Source organism: Chionomys nivalis, chromosome 11, assembly GCF_950005125.1.
Source record: "Chionomys nivalis chromosome 11, mChiNiv1.1, whole genome shotgun sequence".
In the NCBI taxonomy this organism is placed as follows: domain Eukaryota; kingdom Metazoa; phylum Chordata; class Mammalia; order Rodentia; family Cricetidae; genus Chionomys; species Chionomys nivalis.
Window position 1 is genome coordinate 9,171,309 of NC_080096.1, and position 19,066 is coordinate 9,190,374.

Here is a 19,066-nt window from a genome sequence, read left to right on the forward strand (position 1 = left end):
ACAAAAATAACAAGAAGTTTTTTTTATCTGCTATTGATTCATGGTCCCATCATAAAGACTAGGATGTTCTCGATCTTGCAGAGAACACTCTGCTTCCCTTGTCTCAGTGCTCAAATTAGAATTGTGTACCATCATTTTACTCCTAATTTGAGATTTCATGCTTTTTATTGTTGTTGTCTTCCATTAGTTTCTGGAGACATCAGGTCGGATGTTCTAAAGCTCTAGAAGTAACCAACCATCACATTGAACCAGTGAGTTTCCTGACTGTAGCATGTCATCTCCATCCCATAGTCCTGTCTTTCACAATGCTATACTGTTGCAGAGCAGGCCAATGATACTGAAGCTTTACTGCCTCTATTGAGTGTTTCTTTCCCACCCTGTCCAGCTCTGGAGCACAGGGTACAAGCTTGCAGCCCTCTTGCTTCCTTCCCTGAAACATCAGTACAGTGATAACTGGTAACCAAAGTCAGTAACTAATGATGCCCATTTCACAGATGCTCCCAATCGTTTCAGGAAGAGTCAGGTGAATGGAGGCTCAGAAGATTGGGACCTGGGACTTTCCTGTACTTTATTAGAGGTCATGGGGTACCACCTTTGTTTCCTGTTGACTGCTTCTCAGTCGGAATGGATTCCCCTGCACTGTGGTTGGAATTGGATAAGGTATTTGAGAAACAGCATGCTTTTGACAGTCATCCCAGACAGAAGGATGACTTTAAAACCAACAGACAGTGATAAAAATGTGAAGACTGAGGCCTCCACCATCACCTGTCAGGAGCGTTCATCAAGAGCTATTGTGGCCATGACATAATTACAGATAATAGCAATTGATGATTCGAATGTCAACCTACTTGAGAAATTGCTTTCAGATGGAGGATCTCTGCCTGGCAGAGCCAGCAACACCACTGACTCTGAATACTGTGAATTGCTTTCATCTGTGATTTACCTCTGACATCTCCCCATTAGCATGCATTTTCTTGTAATATCTACATGTAATCTCATGATATCATCTCAGACTTATGGGCACACATCTTTCTGGAAAAGAAACTCGGACGTCTTTTCCCATCATTAGCCTTACTGGCAGAGCAAGTTGGCCAGACATGCATCCTTCTGGACAGATCGAAGATCTAAGCCCTTCAAAGGATATTCCGTCAGGGTTTTTCTGTAGCTTTGGCGCCTGTCCTAGAACTAGCTCTTGTAGACCAGGCTGGCCTCGAACTCACAAAGATCTGCCTGCTTCTGCCTTTTGAGAGTAGGATTAAAGGGTTGTGCCACCACCACCCGGCTGGATTTATTTTTTTTATATTTATTTATTTATTATTTATTTTTGGTTTTTCAAGACAGGGTTGCTCTGTGGCTTTAGAAGGCTATCCTGGAACAAGCTCTCGTTGACCAGGTTGGCATAAAAGTCACAGAGATCTGCTTTCCTCTGCCTCTTGACTGCTGAGAATAAAGGTTTGCGTCACCATCACCTGGCTTCCTTCAAAGGATTTATGATGAATAAGAGCAATATTGCATGTGTCTGTCCTTATTCTATCATAGTCTTCAAAGAGACCAGTAAAACCTAATTAACTAACCATTTCCAGATATTATTAATCACACTTAAGAACTGTAAAATAGTGCACATGTTTTTTTTTGTCTTTTTTGTAGATCTGTCAACAGTTTAGTTTTCTCCCTTTAAAAGACAGCCAGGAACTCTTCACAGTTAACAGGTGTGGTTGTCTACAAACTAGGTGATAAGTTTTGCTACATATCTTCAAAGAATGCCTGTGTCCCTGGGAATTTTGTTTGTACTTCTTTAATATTAAGTTATAATTAAGTTGCTAGTGAATGGATATGTATGTATTATATGCTTCGGAATTTCTAACTGCAGAAGACATAGAATGAGGTGAAATAGAGAAGAAGAAGAAAGAATGTAGGGTAATTAGAACAAGAATGAATTGGAGCAGAGAATTGGAATTAGAAATGAGACAGAGAATAAGAGAAAAGAAATTGCAAATGATTAGGGAAAAAAAATAAAGATCACATAAATGGACAGACCACATGAGAGAAGATTCTTTTTCTACAGCCATCAGACTTTAGTTTTTATGTTTATTGTGTCTTCTCTTTCTGAATCCCGAGTGAACGTCTTCAAGTGTGCTCTCATTCAAAATTGCTTTATTGAAAATGATTGGAAATCATAATGCTAAGGACAGTGGGGGAGTAATATTCACCTTGTGTTTCTACCCAAGCAAGGGAAAGACAAATCACAGCAGAACGCTGCTAATCCACTAAGTCCAATGCCACTCCATGGTTCAGTCAAACGGATATTTCACAAAGCAGATATGCCCCCGATTCTTATGTGAGGTGGACATAAGATTCCTTCGAGCAACAGAACACTGGGAGACCCTCCTAACCCAGTCCCCTTTGCTCTTTGGAATTTCTTTTCATTTTAACCCCTTCCTTGTACCTATGGTATGGTCATACCATGAAAGTGCCGGGATGGAGTCCTCTCAATTTTCAGATCTCTTTTGATGCACTAGGGCAGGGCTGTACTGTTGACAGATCATGTGCATCCAGTTCTCTGTGTCAATTTTTATTCTTCAAATATGAACAACTTGTAAAGCAATCTTCTTTCCCAAGTACATCCAAAAATGCTTGAATCCAGGTTTTGTGTCTCTAATGAGTCCTTTGAGTCCAGGCTTTCATTTCTCAGAGCCCAGCAGTGATCCCTCCTCATTCATTGCCAACATGAACATAGTGCAGTCTCCATGTTATAGACAGAGAAGTCCCGACAATCTAGACATCGTTTACTCACAAAGTAGACCTCTTTCGGCTGTCTTACAGTCCTCAGAGTTTCCATGAGCTCACTGCAGTGTTGGCTAAACCTGTCTGGATGGACATCACCAATGTCATCATAGACCTCGTCAGGGGCGGGGTATTTCTCCCGGGTGAGCAGAGTCAGTTTTGCAGTGTGCTGCAGCAGCTTCTTCAGGCTGGCCACAGATAGGAAGTTCTTCAGAAAATTGACCTCAATGAGCTGGGTGCACTGGCTCAGGCCAGGCAAGAGGGCACTAATCTGGAAATCCATGATCATACAACCCTTCAATTGTAATGTCTGCAGAGTAGCTGTCAGTCTTTCTAGCAGGCTTCCTAGAAGTAGATGGTCTAAATTTAGAAAGGTGACGCCACTCAGGTCCAGATGTTTGAGCTTGTGGATGCTGGGACACTGGGACAGATAACTCATGTCTGCATTTGAGAGCAAGCATCGAGTGATTGAAAGGGTCTCCAAGGGACTCTCCATGCACCTACAGAGAGACAAAGGAGTTTATCTCAGTAAAGTCTAATAATGGTAAAGAAAGGATGATACTTCAATGTAGCTGAGGCTAGTTAGGCCTAAGTTCATTTTGAGAGCATCATGAAGATCAAGACCAGGGTACTCCCTGATGCAGAGTTAACAACACATGCAAAATAACTGTGACAGTTTCTGTCCCCAAATCTGTTCCCTCTGCACAGTCAAACAAGAAGCATCTAAGCTGACAGTTGTTACCTGCAGGAGACCAAGAAGGACCATCAAGGGTTCACTTATAACCATCCCTGGGTGTTGGGCCTCATGAGGCCTGTGTGTGAGGCCCAGCACAACTTCGTGAACCTAACTAGTGTTTGCTGAGGCCCAGTGTAATTCCCTGAGACTAATTTGAGTTGGCATGAGGCCTGGAGTAACTTCCTGAGCCTAGCTAGAATTTGGAGTCCTGTCTCTGACTAGCTGACCTAGACCCTCCTCTGCCTAGCAACGTCTTCCGAAGTGTGGCAGAATATTATTGGCACTTATTTTTTACTCTGCCTCAACCCATCCCAAGTTGCTCAAGCCCCATGATGACCCTATATAAGTGCGTACCTGGTACCATTAAATGATATCCTGCTCTGACAGACTCCCAATTCAGTGGGTGTGTTTCTCCTCCTTGGTCAAGTAGGGAGAGAATCTGGGCTATTCAATACTCACCATCTCACTGAGACCCAGGGAGAGTCCGGTGGTTCCAGCTCTCCCTGAATCACCATGCCCCTGCTCTTTCTGCCAGAGAACCGGGCAGTTGGGTGTGCCAATAACGGTCTCAATGAGCCCCACATTTGTAGCGCAGCCTCTGTCCTGCTCACACGTCATCCCTGTTGTCTTATTCACTCTCAGTCATTTCCCATTGCCCTACCTCTGTTCAAAACACACTTGACCATTGGGGAATGTGTGTATGTGTGTGTAAGAGAGATAGAGATAAAGGGAGAGAAAGAGAGAGAGAGAAAGAGGAAAGAGAGATTTCAACTGTTAACGGTCCAGAGGAGAGAGCTGTCATGGGCCAGCATGTGGCTTAAGACCTCATACACTTTGTGGATCTGTTTTTCATTCATCTGGTTCCCTAACAAAGGCGGTTTCTATACCGTGAATGCTAGAGCAGCAGAAAGACTACAAGATCAATCATCCTAAGGTCATAGCACTCCTGCAGTCAGGAGTGGATGGGAAGCCACAGGTGCACACTGATGTATCATGGAAAACTGCAAGACTTTTCCACGGCCTGTGGAGCAAGAACTCTGTCCTTCCTCACCTGAGTACTTGATCCAGTCGTTCATGCAGGAAGCAGACATCATTCAGTTTGAGATGCTGGATCTTTTTGAGTTCTGGTATCTGGTAAATGATCTCTGTAATACACTGATTGACTATCTTGCGGTTTCCAAACCACTCAAAAGGTACGGAGATTCCGCTGAGAAGGATTTTCTGAAGGTTTTTCATCTGGCTCAGGCCAGGGACTATCTTCACAAGGGTTCTCAGGTTCCAACGTGCACTCACTGTGAATTCCTCTATAGAGCTGGCCTCAAATACCTCCAGCAGCATTAGGGGGTTGTAGAGAGGGGTGACCCCAAACTCCAGCTTTGGACACATCACCTGCACCACTTCTTTTCTCTGCTTGGCCCAGCGATAGAAGTATTTTAGGTATTTACTGAGATGTCTGGTCTTGAGGGAAAGGTTCATCCACACAGTCACAACCTGTTTTTCCCCTTGTCTGGGACCATGAACCACTGGTCGGGTCTCACTGATGACATCTGGAGAGAGGACACCATCCTCTGTTCCAACCCAAAAGTTCCAGAAGTTATGTTGGGCATCCCGCATATCTAGCTCTTGGAGTTTGCAACTGCTGTTGGTCAAACGAGAAGGAGATTCAAATGACAATTTGAGTATCAATTTATTCTTTACTTTGACCCACTCCTCTACTTCCCTGAAATCTATTCCTTGGACTCAGCATTTTCATTTCTATTTGCTGGCAGAAGAGGGAGGGAAAGAGCCATTGTGTATTGACCACATCTCTTCTCGGTGTGCTCCGCGCACCACTGCCCTTTTGCACTTATCCACTTCTCTAAGCTCTGATTCCACTTGAACCCCATTCTGAAGTCACTTCCCTCCACCCAGAGCCTTCCTTTCCATGATACCTTCGTCTCACTTACCTAGGTTGATCCTTCTGGTTAATCAGCAAATCCAGGCCCGCCAGCACAGCCTTCAAGGTCTTCAAGTTGGGAGTCTTCATCAGGGCTCCGACAGGAAGGCATGGGAAGGGCCAGGCTGCCACCATTGCCCTTATGATGTTTGTCTTGTTGCCAGTGAAGGCATCTATGAACAGTGGTGGGAAGAATGCCTTGGGCAGCTGCTTCAGGGAAGCATTAGCCAAGGATTCATTCTTTAGCAGACTTTTTCTGGCCAGCCTCTCGAGTGTGTGTGGGGAGCTCATCCTGACGTGCAAGTAGGCAGATGCTGTGGAAAGACGCAGAGGAATAAAGACTTTCAGAGAAAACACTTTTAGCAAGTCACTTTTTGTCCTTCATCGTGTAAACTATGCAGGGCCAGAGCCACTCACCTGAACAGTTTGGAAACCTTAGATTTCCTATTTTCCGCTAGCTGTCTTTCTCATAGCCATAGTCCCCTCAAAGGCCTCATGGAGATGAGCACACATTTGAACTAATGATCCTGGTTATCCTGCCCAATCATACTCCCCTGAATCATACTACACTACAGTAGGCCACAAGAAAGAGGAGAATCAAACATGAACCAGACACTTTTGCAGGGAAACATCTCACGATTCTCAAGTGCAATGTTCAAGGTCTCTCACCCAAACTTTTTTTTTAATTTAATCAATGAAACTTGTTGGGAGGATCCGTGAAATGAGTTCAGTTCCTATTATTCCAAAAAGGTTTAGAACCCGAAACCAAGCTGAGCACTTGGAAGACAATGGCCAAAAGATCCCTGTGAGCTAAACGCCACCCTGGGTAACATGAGGTTGACAGAGGGAGTACAAATTCTAATTGGTCTTAATTAAAAAGAAAAAAAACAGGTTTAGATATTAGGAGGTGAAAGCTGAAAGATCAGAGAAGTAGAACAGTCAACTACTAATTCTTACCTCTAGGAACTCCTCAGACCAAACAGGGTCTCAACAACTCCTCAGACCGAATGCCTGGAGCTCCTGTTTCCTCCCGCCTTATATTCCTCTCCCCAGCCAATCATATCCCTTCCTGTCTCCACCTCCCTAATGTCGGGATTAAAGGTGTGTGACTCCTAAATACTGGAATTAAAGGTCTGAGACATGAACACCTACCTGGCTCTGTTGCTCTGTTTCTCTTTTAGACTGGATCAATCTCGAGTAGCTCAGGGTGGCCTTGAACTCACAGAGATCCACCTACCTTTTCCTTCCAAATGCTGGAGTTAAGGTGTGTGCCACCACTGCCTGGCTTCTACAGCTAACTAGTGTCTCGGCTTCACACTTGGATCCTCAGGTAAGCTGTATTTGCTAGATCACAAACAAAATATAATCACATTGAACTAAATATTTCTAACGAAGACTGGAGTAGTTGTGTAGTTTGCTCTTGTTCCCTAGTCCTTGAATTTTGTAACATCAGTGCTCTAGCAAGGCCTCTACAATTGCGATCCAGATCTCAGAATTTGTAACACTTCACTTCAATGGTGTTCTAGGCTAGCCTGGGCTACATCAGATTTTCAGTTTCAAAAAAGCCCCAGCAAACAAAACAAAACAAATACAAAAGCAAAAATACTAACAGGAAATGAGAGACTGCTGATCCCGGGTATGTCTGTGTCCTGCTGGGGTGGATGGCTTCCATAATCAGGACACATAGAACATGTATTACAGGTCCAAAAGTTCCAAGCAGTCACTCCAGGCTCCAAGTCTCCCAGAGTCTTGCCTGGCCATTCTAACCCTCATATCCCCTTTCCCCTTAGACTTTCCTTGTACAGCCCCACCTTTCAGCCAAAGCCGCCCCCTCTCTGGATGATTGAACATCTTTCCATCCAATCCCACTTGGACTTCAGCATCTGCAGCTTGAGTAGATCAGATGTGGGAATTTACAAAATCTGAGACTGTAGTCACATCCCAAACCCCTCTAAAATACTTCCCCACAAACTCTGAGCTCTAATGCATTGCCTTATGTATATTATTGTTATGGAGTTTCTTCCAGAAAAAGGCTCAAGAACTTTCTAAGGTCTATCTGAACTCATTTTGTGCCTGAGTTGATCTGTACATCTCAACAATCCTCCAGCCTAGTAGAAGTTAAGTAACAGACCATTTTCAGTTTGATTAGATCTCCATGCAGGAAAGAATGAACTAAGATACTGCTGAAGATGAGGACACTAAAACTTTTTTTCTTTTTCCATCCTTCTTCCCCCCTAAATTTGTTCTTTCATTCCTCCCATTCCATCTCTCTTTCTGCAGTCATGTGTCCTCTCTTTGTTCTGTGTTCCTTCCTTTATTTCCAGAGCTATATGAGTTCTGCTTTTTATAAAATCATTTTCATGATGAGGCTGGAAAACAGCAATATTGCTAAGTGGTATTGAGTCAGTGATCGAAAATTCAGAGCTCTTACCCCTAAGAAATCCTCAGACCAAAAGAGAGAGAATTGCTTTCCCTCACACCTTATATTTATCTCTAGAGCTGGGATTAAAGGCTTGTGACTGACTCCCTAGTGTTGGGATTAAAAGTGTGAGCCATGACCAAGTGTAACTGCTTTTGCATTGTTCTTGTGTAGCCAAGGGTGACCTTGAATTCACAGAGATCCAGCTGCCTCTGTCTCCCAAATCCTGGGATTAAAGATGTTTGACACCACTGCCTGGCCTCTAGTGACTTATTTTTACCTCTGATCATCAGGTAAACTTTACTTATGGAACATACATAAAATATCACTACAGTGAGTGACTTACTTGATTTCAACACTGGTAGCAGGGGTTCTAATCCCTGCAGGGACATGTAGTCACTCCAGGCTCCAAGGCTCAGAATGTCCTCTCTAGCCATTCTGATCCTTATATCCCCTTTTCCCTCTCACACATAACCCTTGTAGCCCCACCTCTCAACCCCAAGCTGCCACCAGATTGGACAATGGAGCAACCACCCTCTTTGATATTTTACACCTGTAGTTTGAGTGTGTCAGATCTCCATGTGGGAATGCATAAAACCTGAGATCACACTGAGGATCCCATGGCCATCCATGAAACTTCTCAACAAACTCTGAGGTTCCTTGTACCTTGCATTATTAGTTTTTAAACTTTTCCTCATAATTTCTTCTATATTGCTGAGGCCTATCTGGAACTTATTATATGGCCTTTGCTGACCTGTAAGTCTGGGTAATCCTCCTTCCTGGGTGTATTGGTATGAATTGGGTTTGTCTAGTTAATTAGATCTCCTTTCAGGAAAGAGAATGAACTGAGACTCTGTTGAAGGTAAAAACCCATTCCCTAAGTCACCTCACAACACTAAGAATTTGTTTATTAATGTGCTTTTAATTAATTAGTCTCTTAATTTTCAAGTGTGTAGCAGCTTTGCCTTTATGGAATGATTACCATGATGAGTGGAATGTACAGCTGGGTTTCAGTAACCCTCCTGCCAAGTGGAAGAGGATTACATAGGGTCTCTTCAGAGCTCCTGTCAGAGAATAAACTGAAATTCTGGTGAAAACTAGCACTTGTTATATTTTTGTTTTCTGTGCTGTGCACAGGCTAATTTTATGGCCTGAACCGTACTCCATAGTAGAGTCAGTAGTGCTATGGTCTGGGAGCCTATTGCTTCTGCTGGTTCATTGAAAGTAGCTATTCCTCAGGGGGATGGGAAATGAGGGACGAAGTCAACATCTGTGTGGTATTCAGAGTGAGCTCAAGGCCAGTCTGAGTAATTTATATGAGAGCTTGTGTCCCAGTGGGAACAATGTGAAATGGCCTGAGATGTGTAGAGGTTGCATTCACAATAATTTGTCCTCCATAAAAAAAAAGAGAATTAACTGAGACACATTAAAGCAGGGCAAAGTCTTTAATCCAGAGTGTTGGGAACAAAGATTTGAACCAACACTATGGGAATTCCTGGAGTTTATTTGACAAAGTCTAAACTAGGCAAGACTGTTCTTAAACTCAGATCACTCTGGCTCTGTACAGATTCCTAGGACCATTTTAGAATTCAAGTTAGAGTCTGCTCTGTAATTCAATCCCTTTCTAATTCCTTGAATTATGGTTTCACAGAACACAGATTCACAGTTGTTTGTTGAAGGGAGCTGCGGGCTGCGTTCCCGCCACCCGGCTCCCGGCTGCCTGGCTAGCTTATGCCCCAAAATAACAACACACAAACTGTATTCTTTTAATCACTGCTTGGCCTATTATTTCTAACCTCTTATTGGGTAATTCTCACATATTAATTTAGCCCATTTCTAATAAGCTGCGTAGCACCACTAGGTGCACTTACCGGGAAAGATTCAGCATGTCTGACCTGGCGGCTGGCTGCATCGCGTCTGGCTCTGAGAGGAGCTGCCCTGCATCTGAGCTCACTTCCTCTTCCTCCCAGCATTCTGTTCTGTTTACTCCACCCACCTATGTTCTAACCTATGAGGCCAAGCAGTTTCTTTATTAATTAACCAATGACCTTCCTCCGTCGGTTGTTTGAATTATGATTTCCTCTTAACTGTAGCTTATGAATCTTCCTGGGATCTGCTAATAGTTTTCTGAACACAAGCCCCGTGTCTGAGTTGATTAGAGAACTAATCTATAGGAATGTGGTTGTATCAGCCTTTACTATTTCACTTGGCATTGTCTGAGAGTGAAATTTAAAGAAAAATACAGGTAACATGAAAAAGTCACACTTTGGAACTCAAATTAAGGTTCTGAGCATAGAAGTTCCCAGTTCCCGGCTGAAGATTCTTGCATGAAAAGAAATTATCTCTACATGGAATTAAACAAAGGCAGATAGATGACCCGGGAATGTGGCTCGGTCTCAGAGCACTTGTGTATTGGGCCCAAACCCTACAACCAAACACCATTGATCAAGATATGTCATATCTTATTTTATATGAGATCCCCTAAAGTGTGAAACTATCTGCTCCTGTGATATAGATATGAATAACTTGCATTGGTATGGATCTTGGTTCATTGATACAAATTTAAGGTCAAACGTGCTGTTTTCAATGAATAAGTTAATCATAGTTATAGTCTAACTTTTTTCCTGTGTTTAGATCTGAATCAACATCAACAAAATCCCAGATGGAGTAAGATTAGACTCAATTGTGGAATCAGACTAGGGAATTAATCTGGGAGGGTGTGACTACAAAGGGGCGGGTTCAGTGGAAAGGGTTATAAAGAGTCAGAGCAGCCAGAGAAACCCTCAGAGTCTCTGAAACCTGGAGACACAACGTTTCCCTGCCTGGATTTGGAGGCCTCTCACCAGTGTCGACTCAGGTAAGTCTCTCAGCTCCACCGTCTATGCAGCACAGGCTGGCCTTGTCTGTGCTTCAAATACTATGTGTGTTCTTTTAGTTTGTGGGGAATTCTGTTTCTTTTGCTTTGGGGGTTTTTGTTTTGTTTTTGTTTCTGTTTTTCTCTGTAGCTTTGGAGCCTATCCTGGATCTAGCTCTTGTAGAGGAGGGTGGCCTCGAACTCGCAGAGATCTGCCTGCCTCTGCCTCCCAAGTGCTTGGATTAAAAACATGCACCACCACTGCCTGGCATCTCTCTATTAAACTATATTTTTAATTTTACATTACATTTTCAAAAGAGCTATATAAACATAATACCTTTATCAAGAGCACAATTACATGCGACATGAAGCATATTTGACCTTAAATTTGTATCAATGAACCAAGATCCATACCAATGCAAGTTATTCATATCTATATCACAGGAGCAGATAGTTTCACACTTTAGGGGATCTCATATAAAATAAGGCATAAAATGTCTTGATCAATGGTGTTTGGTTGTAGGGTTTGGGCCCAATACACAAGTGCTCTGAGACCGAGCCACATTCCCGGGTCATCTATCTGCCTTTGTTTAATTTCATGTAGAGATAATTTCTTTTCATGCAAGAATCTTCAGCCGGGAACTGGGAACTTCTATGCTCAGAACCTTAATTTGAGTTCCAAAGTGTGACTTTTTCATGTTACCTGTATTTTTCTTGAAATTTCACTCTCAGACAATGCCAAGTGAAATAGTCAAGGTTGATACAACCACATTCCTAAAGATTAGTTCTCTAATAACTCAGACACGGGGCTTGTGTTCAGAAAACTATTAGCAGATCCCAGAACTATTCATAAGCTACAGTAAAGAGGAAATCATAATTCAAACAACTGTGAATCTGTGTTCTGTGAAACCATAATTCAAGGAATTAGAAAGGGATTGAATTACAGAGCAGACTCTAACTTGAATTCTAAAATGGTCCTAGGAATCTGTACAGAGCCAGAGTGATCTGAGTTTAAGAACAGTCTTGCCTAGTTTAGACTTTGTCAAATAAACTCCAGGAATTCCCATAGTGTTGGTTCAAATCTTTGTTCCCAACACTCTGGATTAAAGACTTTGCCCTGCTTTAATGTGTCTCAGTTAATTCTCTTTTTTTTTATGGAGGACAAATTATTGTGAATGCAACCTCTACACATCTCAGGCCATTTCACATTGTTCCCACTGGGACACAAGCTCTCATATAAATTACTCAGACTGGCCTTGAGCTCACTCTGAATACCACACAGATGTTGACTTCGTCCCTCATTTCCCATCCCCCTGAGGAATAGCTACTTTCAATGAACCAGCAGAAGCAATAGGCTCCCAGACCATAGCACTACTGACTCTACTATGGAGTACGGTTCAGGCCATAAAATTAGCCTGTGCACAGCACAGAAAACAAAAATATAACAAGTGCTAGTTTTCACCAGAATTTCAGTTTATTCTCTGACAGGAGCTCTGAAGAGACCCTATGTAATCCTCTTCCACTTGGCAGGAGGGTTACTGAAACCCAGCTGTACATTCCACTCATCATGGTAATCATTCCATAAAGGCAAAGCTGCTACACACTTGAAAATTAAGAGACTAATTAATTAAAAGCACATTAATAAACAAATTCTTAGTGTTGTGAGGTGACTTGGGGAATGGGTTTTTACCTTCAACAGAGTCTCAGTTCATTCTCTTTCCTGAAAGGAGATCTAATTAACTAGACAAACCCAATTCATACCAATACACCCAGGAAGGAGGATTACCCAGACTTACAGGTCAGCACAGGCCATATAATAAGTTCCAGATAGGCCTCAGCTATATAGAAGAAATTATGAGGAAAAGTTTAAAAACTAGTAATGCAAGGTACAAGGAACCTCAGAGTTTGTCGAGAAGTTTCATGGATGGCCATGGGATCCTCAGTGTAATCTCAGGTTTTATGCATTCCCACATGGAGATCTGACACACTCAAACTACAGGTGTAAAATATCAAAGAGGGTGGTTGCTCCATTGTCCAATCTGGTGGCAGCTTGGGGTTGAGAGGTGGGGCTACAAGGGTTATGTGTGAGAGGGAAAAGGGGATATAAGGATCAGAATGGCTAGAGAGGACATGTCTACATGTCCCTGCAGGGATTAGAACCCCTGCTACCAGTGTTGAAATCAAGTAAGTCACTCACTGTAGTGATATTTTATGTATGTTCCATAAGTAAAGTTTACCTGATGATCAGAGGTAAAAATAAGTCACTAGAGGCCAGGCAGTGGTGTCAAACATCTTTAATCCCAGGATTTGGGAGACAGAGGCAGCTGGATCTCTGTGAATTCAAGGTCACCCTTGGCTACACAAGAACAATGCAAAAGCAGTTACACTTGGTCATGGCTCACACTTTTAATCCCAACACTAGGGAGTCAGTCACAAGCCTTTAATCCCAGCTCTAGAGATAAATATAAGGTGTGAGGGAAAGCAATTCTCTCTCTTTTGGTCTGAGGATTTCTTAGGGGTAAGAGCTCTGAATTTTCGATCACTGACTCAATACCACTTAGCAATATTGCTGTTTTCCAGCCTCATCATGAAAATGATTTTATAAAAAGCAGAACTCATATAGCTCTGGAAATAAAGGAAGGAACACAGAACAAAGAGAGGACACATGACTGCAGAAAGAGAGATGGAATGGGAGGAATGAAAGAACAAATTTAGGGGGGAAGAAGGATGGAAAAAGAAAAAAAGTTTTAGTGTCCTCATCTTCAGCAGTATCTTAGTTCATTCTTTCCTGCATGGAGATCTAATCAAACTGAAAATGGTCTGTTACTTAACTTCTACTAGGCTGGAGGATTGTTGAGATGTACAGATCAACTCAGGCACAAAATGAGTTCAGATAGACCTTAGAAAGTTCTTGAGCCTTTTTCTGGAAGAAACTCCATAACAATAATATACATAAGGCAATGCATTAGAGCTCAGAGTTTGTGGGGAAGTATTTTAGAGGGGTTTGGGATGTGACTACAGTCTCAGATTTTGTAAATTCCCACATCTGATCTACTCAAGCTGCAGATGCTGAAGTCCAAGTGGGATTGGATGGAAAGATGTTCAATCATCCAGAGAGGGGGCGGCTTTGGCTGAAAGGTGGGGCTGTACAAGGAAAGTCTAAGGGGAAAGGGGATATGAGGGTTAGAATGGCCAGGCAAGACTCTGAGAGACTTGGAGCCTGGAGTGACTGCTTGGAACTTTTGGACCTGTAATACATGTTCTATGTGTCCTGATTATGGAAGCCATCCACCCCAGCAGGACACAGACATACCCGGGATCAGCAGTCTCTCATTTCCTGTTAGTATTTTTGCTTTTGTATTTGTTTTGTTTTGTTTGCTGGGGCTTTTTTGAAACTGAAAATCTGATGTAGCCCAGGCTAGCCTAGAACACCATTGAAGTGAAGTGTTACAAATTCTGAGATCTGGATCGCAATTGTAGAGGCCTTGCTAGAGCACTGATGTTACAAAATTCAAGGACTAGGGAACAAGAGCAAACTACACAACTACTCCAGTCTTCGTTAGAAATATTTAGTTCAATGTGATTATATTTTGTTTGTGATCTAGCAAATACAGCTTACCTGAGGATCCAAGTGTGAAGCCGAGACACTAGTTAGCTGTAGAAGCCAGGCAGTGGTGGCACACACCTTAACTCCAGCATTTGGAAGGAAAAGGTAGGTGGATCTCTGTGAGTTCAAGGCCACCCTGAGCTACTCGAGATTGATCCAGTCTAAAAGAGAAACAGAGCAACAGAGCCAGGTAGGTGTTCATGTCTCAGACCTTTAATTCCAGTATTTAGGAGTCACACACCTTTAATCCCGACATTAGGGAGGTGGAGACAGGAAGGGATATGATTGGCTGGGGAGAGGAATATAAGGCGGGAGGAAACAGGAGCTCCAGGCATTCGGTCTGAGGAGTTGTTGAGACCCTGTTTGGTCTGAGGAGTTCCTAGAGGTAAGAATTAGTAGTTGACTGTTCTACTTCTCTGATCTTTCAGCTTTCACCTCCTAATATCTAAACCTGTTTTTTTTCTTTTTAATTAAGACCAATTAGAATTTGTACTCCCTCTGTCAACCTCATGTTACCCAGGGTGGCGTTTAGCTCACAGGGATCTTTTGGCCATTGTCTTCCAAGTGCTCAGCTTGGTTTCGGGTTCTAAACCTTTTTGGAATAATAGGAACTGAACTCATTTCACGGATCCTCCCAACAAGTTTCATTGATTAAATTAAAAAAAAAGTTTGGGTGAGAGACCTTGAACATTGCACTTGAGAATCGTGAGATGTTTCCCTGCAAAAGTGTCTGGTTCATGTTTGATTCTCCTCTTTCTTGTGGCCTACTGTAGTGTAGTATGATTCAGGGGAGTATGATTGGGCAGGATAACCAGGATCATTAGTTCAAATGTGTGCTCATCTCCATGAGGCCTTTGAGGGGACTATGGCTATGAGAAAGACAGCTAGCGGAAAATAGGAAATCTAAGGTTTCCAAACTGTTCAGGTGAGTGGCTCTGGCCCTGCATAGTTTACACGATGAAGGACAAAAAGTGACTTGCTAAAAGTGTTTTCTCTGAAAGTCTTTATTCCTCTGCGTCTTTCCACAGCATCTGCCTACTTGCACGTCAGGATGAGCTCCCCACACACACTCGAGAGGCTGGCCAGAAAAAGTCTGCTAAAGAATGAATCCTTGGCTAATGCTTCCCTGAAGCAGCTGCCCAAGGCATTCTTCCCACCACTGTTCATAGATGCCTTCACTGGCAACAAGACAAACATCATAAGGGCAATGGTGGCAGCCTGGCCCTTCCCATGCCTTCCTGTCGGAGCCCTGATGAAGACTCCCAACTTGAAGACCTTGAAGGCTGTGCTGGCGGGCCTGGATTTGCTGATTAACCAGAAGGATCAACCTAGGTAAGTGAGATGAAGGTATCATGGAAAGGAAGGCTCTGGGTGGAGGGAAGTGACTTCAGAATGGGGTTCAAGTGGAATCAGAGCTTAGAGAAGTGGATAAGTGCAAAAGGGCAGTGGTGCGCAGAGCACACCGAGAAGAGATGTGGTCAATACACAATGGCTCTTTCCCTCCCTCTTCTGCCAGCAAATAGAAATGAAAATGCTGAGTCCAAGGAATAGATTTCAGGGAAGTAGAGGAGTGGGTCAAAGTAAAGAATAAATTGATACTCAAATTGTCATTTGAATCTCCTTCTCGTTTGACCAACAGCAGTTGCAAACTCCAAGAGCTAGATTTGCGGGATGCCCAACATAACTTCTGGAACTTTTGGGTTGGAACAGAGGATGGTGTCCTCTCTCCAGATGTCATCAGTGAGACCCGACCAGTGGTTCATGGTCCCAGACAAGGAGAAAAACAGGTTGTGACTGTGTGGATGAACCTTTCCCTCAAGACCAGACATCTCAGTAAATACCTAAAATACTTCTATCGCTGGGCCAAGCAGAGAAAAGAAGTGGTGCAGGTGATGTGTCCAAAGCTGGAGTTTGGGGTCACCCCTCTCTACAACCCCCTAATGCTGCTGGAGGTATTTGAGGCCAGCTCTATAGAGGAATTCACAGTGAGTGCACGTTGGAACCTGAGAACCCTTGTGAAGATAGTCCCTGGCCTGAGCCAGATGAAAAACCTTCAGAAAATCCTTCTCAGTGGAATCTCCGTACCTTTTGAGTGGTTTGGAAACCGCAAGATAGTCAATCAGTGTATTACAGAGATCATTTACCAGATACCAGAACTCAAAAAGATCCAGCATCTCAAACTGAATGATGTCTGCTTCCTGCATGAACGACTGGATCAAGTACTCAGGTGAGGAAGGACAGAGTTCTTGCTCCACAGGCCATGGAAAAGTCTTGCAGTTTTCCATGATACATCAGTGTGCACCTGTGGCTTCCCATCCACTCCTGACTGCAGGAGTGCTATGACCTTAGGATGATTGATCTTGTAGTCTTTCTGCTGCTCTAGCATTCACGGTATAGAAACCGCCTTTGTTAGGGAACCAGATGAATGAAAAACAGATCCACAAAGTGTATGAGGTCTTAAGCCACATGCTGGCCCATGACAGCTCTCTCCTCAGGACTGTTAACAGTTGAAATCTCTCTTTCTCTCTCTCTCTTTCTCTCCCTTTATCTCTATCTCTCTTACACACACATACACACATTCCCCAATGGTCAAGTGTGTTTTGAACAGAGGTAGGGCAATGGGAAATGACTGAGAGTGAATAAGACAACAGGGATGACGTGTGAGCAGGACAGAGGCTGCGCTACAAATGTGGGGCTCATTGAGACCGTTATTGGCACACTCAACTGCCCGGTTCTCTGGCAGATAGAGCAGGGGCATGGTGATTCAGGGAGAGCTAGAACTACTAGACTTTCCCTGGGTTTCAGTGGGATGGTGAGTATTGAATAGCCCAGATTCTCTCCCTACTTGACCAAGGAGGAGAAACACACCCACTGAATTGGGAGTCTGTCAGAGCAGGATATCATTTAATGGTACCAGGTACGCACTTATATAGGGTCATCATGGGGCTTGAGCAACTTGGGATGGGTTGAGGCAGAGTAAAAAATAAGTGCCAATAATATTCTGCCACACTTCGGAAGACGTTGCTAGGCAGAGGAGGGTCTAGGTCAGCTAGTCAGAGACAGGACTCCAAATTCTAGCTAGGCTCAGGAAGTTACTCCAGGCCTCATGCCAACTCAAATTAGTCTCAGGGAATTACACTGGGCCTCAGCAAACACTAGTTAGGTTCACGAAGTTGTGCTGGGCCTCACACACAGGCCTCATGAGGCCCAACACCCAGGGATGGTTATAAGTGAACCCTTGATGGTCCTTCTTGGTCTCCTGCAGGTAACAACTGTCAGCTTAGATGCTTCTTGTTTGACTGTGCAGAGGGAACAGATTTGGGGACAGAAACTGTCACAGTTATTTTGCATGTGTTGTTAACTCTGCATCAGGGAGTACCCTGGTCTTGATCTTCATGATGCTCTCAAAATGAACTTAGGCCTAACTAGCCTCAGCTACATTGAAGTATCATCCTTTCTTTACCATTATTAGACTTTACTGAGATAAACTCCTTTGTCTCTCTGTAGGTGCATGGAGAGTCCCTTGGAGACCCTTTCAATCACTCGATGCTTGCTCTCAAATGCAGACATGAGTTATCTGTCCCAGTGTCCCAGCATCCACAAGCTCAAACATCTGGACCTGAGTGGTGTCACCTTTCTAAATTTAGACCATCTACTTCTAGGAAGCCTGCTAGAAAGACTGACAGCTACTCTGCAGACATTACAATTGAAGGGTTGTATGATCATGGATTTCCAGATTAGTGCCCTCTTGCCTGGCCTGAGCCAGTGCACCCAGCTCATTGAGGTCAATTTTCTGAAGAACTTCCTATCTGTGGCCAGCCTGAAGAAGCTGCTGCAGCACACTGCAAAACTGACTCTGCTCACCCGGGAGAAATACCCCGCCCCTGACGAGGTCTATGATGACATTGGTGATGTCCATCCGGACAGGTTTAGCCAACACTGCAGTGAGCTCATGGAAACTCTGAGGACTATAAGACAGCCGAAAGAGGTCTACTTTGTGAGTAAACGATGTCTAGATTGTCGGGACTTCTCTGTCTATAACATGGAGACTGCACTATGTTCATGTTGGCAATGAATGAGGGGGGATCACTGCTGGGCTCTGAGAAATGAAAGCCTGGACTCAAAGGACTCATTAGAGACACAAAACCTGGATTCAAGCATTTTTGGATGTACTTGGGAAAGAAGATTGCTTTACTAGTTGTTCATATTTGAAGAATAAAAATTGACACAGAGAACTGGATGCACATGATCTGTCAACAGTACAGCCCTGCCCTAGTGCATCAAAAGAGATCTGAAAATTGAGAGGACTCCATCCCGGCACTTTCATGGTATGACCATACCATAGGTACAAGGAAGGGGTTAAAATGAAAAGAAATTCCAAAGAGCAAAGGGGACTCGGTTAGGAGGGTCTCCCAGTGTTCTGCTGCTGGAAGGAATCCATCTTCTGGTTGTGCACCTCACAAAGAATCTGCTTTGTGAAATATCCGGTTGACTGAACCATGGAGTGGCATTGGACTTAGTGGATTAGCAGCGTTCTGCTGTGATTTGTCTTTCCCTTGCTTGGGTAGAAACACAAGGTGAATATTACTCCCCCACTGTCCTTAGCATTATGATTTCCAATCATTTTCAATAAAGCCATTTTGAATGAGAGCACACTTGAAGACGTTCACTTGGGATTCAGAAAGAGAAGACACAATAAACATAAAAACTAAAGTCTGATGGCTGTAGAA

The 19,066-nt window shown here is 43.4% G+C and overlaps 2 protein-coding genes across 2 annotated transcripts; one reads left to right on the forward strand and one right to left on the reverse strand.

Moving 5' to 3' along the window:
• Positions 1 to 2,716: 2,716 nt before the first annotated feature.
• LOC130883571 (PRAME family member 12-like) lies at positions 2,717 to 8,312 on the reverse strand. The gene is made up of 4 exons (XM_057784142.1): positions 8,222 to 8,312; positions 5,467 to 5,770; positions 4,572 to 5,159; positions 2,717 to 3,284 (listed from the first exon to the last, which is right to left on the reverse strand). The coding sequence occupies exons 1-4, from the start codon at positions 8,310 to 8,312 to the stop codon at positions 2,717 to 2,719; spliced, it is 1,551 nt and encodes a 516-aa protein (XP_057640125.1).
• A 7,075-nt stretch (positions 8,313 to 15,387) lies between these two features.
• Positions 15,388 to 18,411, forward strand: LOC130883572 (PRAME family member 12-like). The gene is made up of 3 exons (XM_057784143.1): positions 15,388 to 15,668; positions 15,976 to 16,563; positions 17,844 to 18,411. Exons 1-3 carry the CDS (start codon positions 15,388 to 15,390, stop codon positions 18,409 to 18,411), a joined length of 1,437 nt encoding a protein of 478 aa, XP_057640126.1.
• The last annotated feature ends 655 nt before the right edge of the window (positions 18,412 to 19,066 follow it).